Source organism: Mercenaria mercenaria, chromosome 16 (assembly GCF_021730395.1).
Source record: "Mercenaria mercenaria strain notata chromosome 16, MADL_Memer_1, whole genome shotgun sequence".
NCBI classification, from domain to species: Eukaryota; Metazoa; Mollusca; class Bivalvia; order Venerida; family Veneridae; genus Mercenaria; species Mercenaria mercenaria.
Genome location: NC_069376.1, coordinates 50,238,528 through 50,249,542, shown reverse-complemented (window position 1 = coordinate 50,249,542; position 11,015 = coordinate 50,238,528). Strand labels below are relative to the sequence as shown.

Here is an 11,015-nt window from a genome sequence, read left to right as displayed (position 1 = left end):
TTAACTGATAATATAGGCTTGAATGCAAGATCTTGAAGACATCAATAAGAATAAAATGTGCATACTTTTGCTTACTCTATCTGTTACAGTAATTATCTGAATGTAAAACCCTCTATAAATATCAACAAATATTTGAATCAAACGTCTGAAAGACTTGGATGTTTACCCTTGCTCGCAGATAATTGACTCGTAAACGATACTATTCCGCTGTATTAGTGTTTTACAAATAATACACAGTAAAAGAATATACGATATACTTAATATACAGATTAAAACAACTTTATCATTCACTTTAGAAACAGATTTTTTTAATATTTGACATTAACATTAAAACTATATTTAACCACTATTTGGATTAGCTAAATTCTACAGTTATCTATCCATATCTTAGGAAAAGAGATACAGCCTATGTTAGTTAGACTAAAAGAATCTGTCTGCAAAATATAAAGCTTAATAACCAGTTAAATTACAATTGCTGTCTAATGGCCGTGCGTTCGACTATATGAGACACTCCCACAGTATATTAGCTTACATACAAAAGCTTTACCAAACGTTTCTACATTAAAAAAGGAGTATAATTATGTACACTGTCCTCTAGAGACATAGAACCTTGCTCAAGATGCTCATTTCATGATTTCGAAGAATAATGAAGAACCTGAAAGCATTCAGTACAGTAGAAAAACATAGGTAAAACATCCATAAGATTTCTATGTGAAAGGCGGTAAAGCTTTGGTTGCGATGGCAAAGACATGTGATGCGTTTGATGATATTCTGTCAAGTAGTTTCTGTGAAACCTGAAATTGGCACAAGATGCTGAATAAATACGTGCAGCTTGAAATCATTCGGCTCAGTAGTCTTTGAGAAACTTATTTACAAGTGTTTAACCAAACATTCTAAGTTAAATAGGGGCATGATTTAAACAAAGTGTAAGCTAAAGTAATTTAACATGTCCTGTGAGATTATCTAATGAAATCGAGGACTTTCGAAATATGGAAGTACACAGTGGTTAATCAAAACGACTTCTATACGAAACATTTTTGCGTTCCGTCGTTTCTATACGAAAATGCACCGGTTTCTATACGTATAAAAACGTAAACATCCGGACCGAACACGTCAACAAAAGCTGGATAATTTCAAAGGTACTGATGTTTTTCTTTCAACTGCAATTTCACAGAACATGTAGAACATTTATGTACATATTTCAATAAATACTAACCCGAGGCAAGCATCGATAATTAAAAAAAAAGCCAAAGATTATGACCGAGATCATGTGCGAGTGATCACCGAGGATTGAAAGTGTTTCTGAATGTTTTGGAAAAAAACCTATACCATCTATGATAGCGTTCTTGTGTCAGTTAACATTCTTTTCTCGGAAGTTGTCCATAGAAGATAATCAAAATGGAATTTATGCTCAATATTGTGTAAATCAGGAGGATTTTTAAAGGCAGCGGGTAACATACGATTAAGGCACCGGATATGTAACGAAACTGTTGGCATCGGTTGCTATACGAAATGGTATAAAGATAAAGAGAAAATTTACTATTTTACAACGAAAATAGGATGGTCGTTTGACATAATAATACGCCACTCAGACAAGATAGTATGTTACTTTGAGAAAATAGGATGGTCGTTTAACAAAATATTACGTCACAAGATAGTATATACAATATAACGTCACTCTGACAAGATAGCATGTTACTATGAGCCAATAGGATGGTCTTTTAACAAAATAGTACGTCACTCTGACAAGATAGTATGTTACTTTGAGCAAATAGAATGGTCTTTTAACAAAATAGTACGTCACTCTGACTAGATGGTATATAAACTGGATATGATAACATGTTACTTTGAGAAATTAGGATGATTGTTTGACAAAATAGTACGTCACTTTGACAGGAAAGTACGTTACATTGAGAAAAAAGGATGGTCGTTTAACAAAATACGTCCGTCTGGCAAGATAGAATATGCACTGGCCATGATAGCATAGGATGGTCGTTAAGGTTTAGGAGTATATCACCAAAACATAGAAATATTTTATAAACGAACAACATCGTTACCAATATTTTACCTGACCATTACATGTTCTGCCGTACTGTCCCGTACTGAAAATATTCTGAAAAGTTGTCCCCCTTTGAAAAGGAATGCCATTTGTAAAGAAATAAAAATAAACAATCGTTGAAAACTGTGTTCCACCTAGTTATGTGAAATTTCAACACTCGCACGCTATTACAAATGCATCAAAACAAACATGTGTAACAGTTCCTTGGAAATGGTGAGTTTTTAAAAGCGCTTGACTGTCTGGAAGTGGGGCCTGTTTAAACAGTTCTTTTTTCGGAATTCAATGCTTATATCAGCATACTGACACTTGTTTTGTAGAGTAATATAAGTAATATACACGCTATCATTACAAAAACAACAATACAAGTGTCAGTATACTAATATAAACATTGAATTCCGAAAAAAGGACTGTCTAAATGGGACCCACTTCCGGGCAGTCAAACGCCTTCAAAAACTCACCATTTTCAAAGAACTGTTACACATGTTAGTTTTGATTCATTTGCAATCGCATGCGAGTGTTGAAATTTCACATAATTAAGTGGAACACAGTTTTCAGCAATTGTTTATTTTTATTTCTTTACAAATGGCATTCATTTTCAAAGGGAGACAACTTTTTCAGAATATTTTCAGTACGGGACAGTACGGCAGAACATGTAATGGTTAAGTAAAATATTGGTAACGACGTTATTCGTTTATAAAATATTTCTGTGTTTTGGTGATATACTCCTAAACCTTAAACAAATATTACGCCACTCTGACAAGATAATATTTACAATTGGAAATGGCAGCATGTTCCTTTGAGAAAATAGAATGGTCGTTTAACAAAATAGTACGTCACTCTTAGTAGATAGAATGTTCACTTGAAATGATAGAATGTTGCTTTGAGAAAATAGCTAGGATGGTCGTTTAACAAAAAATACCTCACTCTGACAAAATAGTACATACGTTAGACATGATAGCATTGCAAGTCAACATGATAACACAGTAATTAACAAGACATAACAGGACCTTGAGAAGATACTAATCACTATATAAAGTAGATACCTCGTATTCATCTAACATAAGACAGCTCTGGCGTTTCATAGAAATCGACGCGATTTATAGTTTTACATACACATCAAGCGAGCGAGGTGATCGATACACACACAGTTTTACATGACTGAGGCAGAAATTTAACGATGTAAGCGGAAAACACGCTGACATACATGGAGTTTAAAAGTGTTTTGCCGTTTAAAATATCTCATTAGTTAGGACACATAATGATTATTTGGAATGAGCTTTCCAGACATGTAATTTTCAATGTGAAAAATGGATTTAAATAAGTATTTGAAGCCTCCAAAGTTAGCGACGCGATTTGCGTCGCTGGTTATAATACACATATAATGTTTTGAATGTAAGTGGGTTGATTAGTCTCTATGTTGGGCTAAGGTTAACGGGGACGACCAACGAAAATGGCTACAGTATTTGGCATTATCTATAGTTTTTAACTGATATTCGATAGCTTTTAAGGATACTGAAAGCAATTGAAATTAAAAAAAAAGGAGCTATAAGTTAAGCGTCGAAGAATGTAAACAAATGTAGACTGTAAACGAAAGTAGGACTGACTTCAAAATGGCGTCAGGAGGAAGTATAAATACAGATATTTTGTCTGATGAAACGTTTGATCTGCTATGTACTATGTGTAAACGTAAAGGCAAAAATAGCGAAGCTGAAAAATACTGCGAAGAATGTCAGGACTATTATTGTTTAATCTGTGTCAATGTCCATGAGGATGTTCCATCCCTAACTGGACACAAGATTCTTGACAAAAGACAGTTTCCATCAGATTCAGTCAAGATACGGCCAGGTTCCAGCAAGCATCTACCAGTTGCACCAACAGAAAGATGTGACAGACATATCCACAACTATATAGACATGTAATGCCAAAACCATAACGATGTTGGTTGTGGCACATGTATGGCTATAGATCACAGGTATAACTACTCTTTTTATGTAGATTAAAGCGCATTCGACACCGCCATCGGCACCCAGCGCCTTCCCATAATCTGTCAAGCATTATTTTTACTTTTTTGCTATGGAATCAAAAGCTGAAGGCATGAACAATTTTCTACTCGCTTTGCTTGCTCATTATTGATAATTATTGTTAATAGGCCTATGTACAGCGGAGTATGATACTGCCATGCACATTTGAAATTATCTGCTCGTTTCGCTAAAATTATTTAGGCGATGTAATAGCATAACGCATGTTCTCTTCCATAACCATTCCGTCTCCTTAAGTGAAAAAAAACCCCAACTCTTAACACAAATTACATTTCAGGTAACTGGTTGTTCACGAAGCACTTGCGGGACGAAACATGATACACTATAATATACAAAATGACAACTTCATTACATGTTGATCAGTAACGTCTGGCTTACTCAAACGTAAATACAACCCATACCTGCAATTTACCTGCACCAAATTTGTTACACCGAGCTATGATACAATTTACACTAAACTTGCATTGGTTTATTTTACCTGTCAGAGTTTGACACATTTGTAAAAGCAAGGATTTTAAGTACTCACTGAACTGCTGTATATTGCAATGTGGAACGCCCACTGAACTACCATATATGGATGGCTATGATACAAAACAGAAAGAACATTAAAACTATCGGGTAAACGATTTATATTCGGGGGCTATGCCCCCTCGTACAAATCGTTTAACCTCGAGTTTCAATGCTCTTTCTATTACTAAACTTGCAAGTTTTAAATTTTGTGTCTGCTCAGTTTCGCCTCGCAAAGCGGAAAAACGCAAAAATCAACCACCCGTAACTATCAAAAATTATAGTTTTCTTATAATCCGTATACCCAGACAATTCAGCACATAATCAGTTTCATATAAAATTGAAAGCTTGAAACAGCAAAAATACCTGAGGTAATAATACAGACAACAAACAAAAAACTTTCTGCTCGTATAATATTATCATTATTCGGTGGAAGGATGTTTCTATGTAAAAGAAAGCTAAAAGCATGAAAGATTTCCAGCTCGCTTCGCTCGCACCTCTTAGTATCATTTATACCGTAGGATGTGTACAGAATAAAACAGCCATGTTTAACATCTACTTATCTCAAGTTCCGAAAGTTCAAGCCTGCTACTCCCAAATCCAAAATCCTTTACCCACCCCTGCAACTAACGTTGATATATTTTCTCAGAGGTCATTAAAAACACAAATGTAGTCAATTTTGTTTTGGTGGTAAAGGAAATACTAAGATAAAAAGCGTATGTATTCTAACACGATCCGATTTATTTTCCTATTAAACAAAGAAGGCAGAAAACAGTGAACTATTATACAACAAATCACTGTTCTGACGTCACAATTATTACGTCATGGCGTCATACGGCATAGCGGCGCGCTGGAAAAGAAACCGGCTGAAAACGGGCAAATATTTAATGAATGTCGTCAAGGATGTACTTAAAAATCCTTGGTAACGTGTTAGAATCGAAATAATATATCTCATTTAGTGATTTGCTCTTGAATAAATTATTGTTTGTCGTTCAGATGCGTATTATTATATCACTCGGGCTGCGCCCTCGTGATATAATTCCTTCGCATCTGAACTCCAAACAATGATTTATTCAACGACAAATCACTGGATGAGATATATTATTTCTTAATTCTAACACGATCCGATTCATTTTCCTATTAAACAAAGAAGGCTGGAGACAGTGATTTATTAAACAACAATTCACTGTTCTGACGTCACAACTATTACGTCATAGCGTCAAGCGGCGTAACGGCGCGCTGGAAAAGAACCCGATTGAAAACGGGCAAATATTTAATGCATGTCGACAAGGTGTAATTTAAAGTCCTTGATAACGTGTTAGAATCGAAATAATATATCTCATTTAGTGATTTGCTCTTGAATAATTCACTGTTTGTCGTTCAGATGCGTAGCATTATATCACTCGGGCTACGCCCTCGTGATATAATTCCTTCGCATCTGAACTCCAAGCAGTGATTTATTCAGCGACAAATCACCGATGAGATATATTATTTCTTAAATATACTTTGTTAATTATATTATGTAAGTTTTTCATACAGGAAGACAATTCCAAATTTTAAACAGTTTCTTGACTATCTATTTTTGCATTTATCCCTGGAAAAAGAAACAGCTTTAATGAAAGACAGATTAGATAAACATGAATCAAAATAGTCTTTTTAACTGAAATTTAGCCACTCTGAAATTTCATTCTTTTTTAGCATAAATCGGATACAGTTTTTCAATTTAAATGGAAACGATCCCCTTTTTACTTCTCTTATTTTTCCCCTTTCTTTTTCATCAGTCAGCATCACATCTTCCTTTTTTCTAAAAAAAAATCCTTCTACATACATATGGAATATTATAATTGAAGTACAATACATATTTGATAAATATGAAAAACTGAAACTTATATTTATTCATTGTGTTGTTTGCATTTTATTGCATTCAATGCTTTTGTATACTGGATTATAGTATTTTTTGCATATTATTGTTTCATGTATGTAAAGGAATAAACGGGGTTACCCATATCATGCATATGGGGCCTCCAAAAAAAAGTACCATGCAAGCACGTTTGGATAGTCAACACCAACGTCTCGGCCGCCTGATTTGTAGTAGATACTCGCATACTTTACTTAGTAGAGATGGTACCTAAAGTTCAAATTGCATTTGATATTACTTTCTGTTTAAAACTTAATACCGGAGTACCTCGATCAATTATATAATGGTTTAACTTTCATACTTAATTTTTCATGCTGATAGACAATATTTAATCCGAAAAATTCGGTCCTACTTGGAAAAGTGAAGCCAGTGACAGATAACTCTTCTACGACTATTTATTTATCTGAACAAAGTATGCATAGATTAAATTCGGATGTGTTTCCCAAAAATATAGTTTATTTCAAGATCTATGAATAATCATTCAAACAAAAACGTTGAGCATTATCTTTCATTTTCCAACAAACTAAGTCAAATACATTTTTTTTTATTTATTACTGCCGTTAATTTACATGTATGGTATGATCATAGGAAAGAAAACATTATTCGTTGGAAAAAATATAAATAGACTTTATAATTTTACGACATCGAATCCCTCAGCAGTTTACAATATTCGTTTGCAAAGAATAATCAAGGCCTCAAAATGTATGAAATAAAAACAGAGTGATATAAAAATATATCTTCTATCTGATGGTCACACCAAAACCATACCAAAAACTGTGCCGAAAGAAGTTATTTCACTTCTTTATGACACGCACCTTGTGTTTACAAATATACTTAATTTGCATATTGACCGAGGCGTGCGGAATCGCATTTACCTTACAGAATCTGCCGTTAAGGCAGATGTTCTTTAGTATAAATAAAATGGTTGTGTTAGTTAAAAAGAAATGACAATCACCTTTCATTAGCTGATCCCCCAAAACAACAAAGCCGATGTCGTTGTCAAAAGTTCCCGTATTTACTGCACGGTACTATGTTAAAATGTTGCTAGTGTGAGATAAGCGATATGCACTTCAGTTTTGCACTTGATTTGTTGTTGTTGTCGTTGAATAAGCAGCCTTAGGTTCCATCTCTATGCTTTGTCAGCTGTGTAAAACATGTACAATTACCATCATAGAAGTACGGAATCTTGTTAAGCTCATGTAGCGTGTCGCTTCAGGTCGACGCGCGACATGAAGCATGACACAACACGCCAATACGACACGACAAAACACACGACGATGCGACACGATGCGCAACATTAATATCACGCTGTTTTGTCTTATTGTCGCCCGTCGTATGATGTGATGAGCAATTTATAACATTGTCAAGCATTGTGCTGTGTATCAACTGTCTACTTTTCATACGACACGACTCGCGACATTAAAGTAAAGTTGTCACGTCGTATTGTCGTCCGTCGTATTGTGTGTGACTCGAGTTCATTGTCGCAGGTGTTGGTATCCCGTCTCTCTTTAGTGGGGGGGGAAGGTCGCTGACTTCAACGCTTGCTTATCGATGTAGGTGAACTCGGTGAGTCTTCACGTGAGAGCCTCAGGTTACGGAGTCGTGGTCTACCCGGGTGCCGTTGTGATGAAATAATGCACGGAGGGGCACTCGGGGTTTTCTTCTACCATCGAAGCTTGAAGGTCGCCATATGACCTATAATTGTGTCCGTGCGACGTTACCCAACAAAATAAAATAAAATAAATCTTCTAGGTCGACGCATGACATGCGACACTACGCACGAAAAAATGAGACACGACGCTCGATACAGGATAGGACGCACGACAATACATGACATCCCAACATCAATATCGCGCATCGTATCGCATTGTCACCCGTCGTCGCATTGTCGTGCGTCGTGTCGTGTGTTGTGTCGTATTGTCGCGCGTCGTGTTGAACGTCACGCTTCAACAACCTAAAACACAATGAACGACACACGTTATGAGCAAATAGAAATCCGTAAACATCAGCTTTTTGCGAAAATATGTATTTAAGACCCGGCTGTAATGTTAATCGTATGTAACTTGCTTACAGGAAAGGAAGTAAAACTGAATTTAAGAAATATTATTAAACTATAGCATTTCTTCTTTTCAAGGTTATGCGAAGATATCTTCTACATACCAGAATTTCTCAAGCACTACACCTGCACCACCACTACCAGGGAAATTCAACAAAAAGTAGACTCAGTTGCCAAGACCTTGAAAGAGCAACAAGAAAAGTTCAAACGAGAAAGAGAACTGCTCTTGGAAAGCAAAACTGCAACGTTGGAAAACATCAAGAAGTTCAGAAAAGAAATCAATGACAGACTTGATGAACTAGAGAAACACACTATATCTGACACTGAAGATAAATACAAAGCCTTCATAAATGAAATGGAGGAGAGTATCAGAATATTGGAGACAAGCGAAGCCAGCATAATATCCGCTCGAGACAAGCTAACACTGGCAAGTGACAATAAATTGCAAAACTTTGTAAATGTCAAAAAAGTAGAAAACATTGCTGGTAATGTTGCTAAGTCAGTAGAACCAAGCCAATTACAAAACATTGATTTCACTGCCGATCATAGACTAACTTCTTTGTTGGCAGAAATAAATGTTTTCGGCAATATTGGACAGAGGATAGACATGAAATCCGAAAACGTTGGTACGGTGAATATCTATAGTGACGAGTCTTTACTTCAAATAAAAGGCAGCACAAAATATAGTGTTAAAGTTAAGTCAGATAAATACAGATGTGATATTATCAGCGCCTGCGCTCTTGAGGATGGAACAATAATGCTGGCTGATAAAGGCAACAACAAGCTGAAACGTTTAGACAGTTCCACATGTACTGTCTTAGGCTACTGTGATCTGCCTGGGAGACCACGGCAAGTTTGTATTATCTATAAACAGCAAGCTGCTGTATGTTTGCAAGGCAAGCAAGAAGTTCAATTCATTTCACTAACAAACAGAATGGCATTAACAAACAAAATAAAAACTGACTTTAATTGTAATGGTCTAGCATATGCTGGTGGCAATCTGTACATTTCAGACTTTTATACGTCAGTTTATATATACAGTGTATCAGGAAGAAACCTGATGCAGATTAGTAAAGATCAATCAGGGCAGAAACTGTTCTCTGACATCCGTAGTCTAGCTGTCAGTGAGGCTGGTTCCAAGATATATGTTGCTGATTATAACAATGGATTGATTATACTGGATAATAACGGGACAGTTGTTGGAAGTTTTAATGACTCACAGTTAACAGGTGCCTATAGTTGTTATCTTACAGGTAGAGGTAGTATTCTTGTGTGTGGGGCAGACTCCAGCAATGTGCTACAGTTTGGACTGAATGGTAATCTGATAGGTGAGGTTGTGAAATTTATTGATAAATCTGCCAATCCGCAGGCAATATGTTGCAATCAGCAAATGTCAAAGATGATTATAGGCAGGCACGGAAATGAAATTCAAGTATATGATTTGATATAAAGTATAATATAGTAACTATGTATAGATCTTAATACTGAACTGAATGACTTTACGAGTGATGATTACAGGTTTGGATGTTACCATTATTCTACTAAAAATGAATGGGCAAATTTTACTAATATTCCAATTATGAGTGTCATTATTATGTATGGTTGACATGATGCTGCAGAATTAATGTCTGGATTAAACTGACACTAACTTTCTGTACCAATTAAGAGTGCCAATGTTGTATCTCTGTGGATACTATCTCTCTACTACCCAAATAAAGACTTGATCAATAGTGCAGTTACAAAAATATGTTTACGTTACTAGGCACAATTTATAAATATATTCAGTTTGTATATTATATATTTGTTTCATATCATGAGACTGTAAATATTTGTATATATAAACATGCATTTATCAATTGACAATACAATAAGAAAGATCAACATTTACCAAATTTGAATATTAAAAAGCCTATTGAACAGTACTTACATTGTGTATGCAGTATGTACATTATTATTAAGATAAATGTTACAAAAGTTACATTTGAATTTTATTTCATTCCCCTTACGCATATTTAGCTCACATGAGCCAAAGGCTCAGGGTGAGCTATTGTCCGGTGTCCGTCCATCTGTCCACACTTTCCTTTAAACAACATATCCTCCTAAACCATCAGGCCAATTTTTCCACAGGGATGTTTCTTGGATGGTCTTCTTTAAAAGTGTTCAAAAAATTGAATTCCATATAGAACTCTGGTTGCCATGGCAACCGAAAGGAAAAACTTTTAAAATCTTCTTGTCCAAAACCACAGGTCATAGGGCTTTTATATTTGGTGTGTAGCATCATCAAGTGGTCCTCTGCCAAGGTTGTTCAATTTATTCCCCTAGGGTCAAATATGGCCCCGCCCTTGGGGTCACATGGTTTACTTATAGGGAAAACTTTGAAAATCTTCTCGTCCAAACCCACAAGGCATAGGACCTCAATATTTGGCATGTGACATC

At 35.6% G+C, this 11,015-nt stretch overlaps 1 protein-coding gene across 1 annotated transcript; it reads left to right on the top strand.

Moving 5' to 3' along the window:
- The first annotated feature begins 3,891 nt into the window (after positions 1-3,891).
- Positions 3,892-10,557, top strand: LOC123540364 (uncharacterized). The gene is made up of 2 exons (XM_053527044.1): positions 3,892-4,031; positions 8,658-10,557. The coding sequence occupies exons 1-2, from the start codon at positions 4,015-4,017 to the stop codon at positions 10,027-10,029; spliced, it is 1,389 nt and encodes a 462-aa protein (XP_053383019.1). The 5' UTR covers positions 3,892-4,014; the 3' UTR covers positions 10,030-10,557.
- Positions 10,558-11,015: the final 458 nt, after the last annotated feature.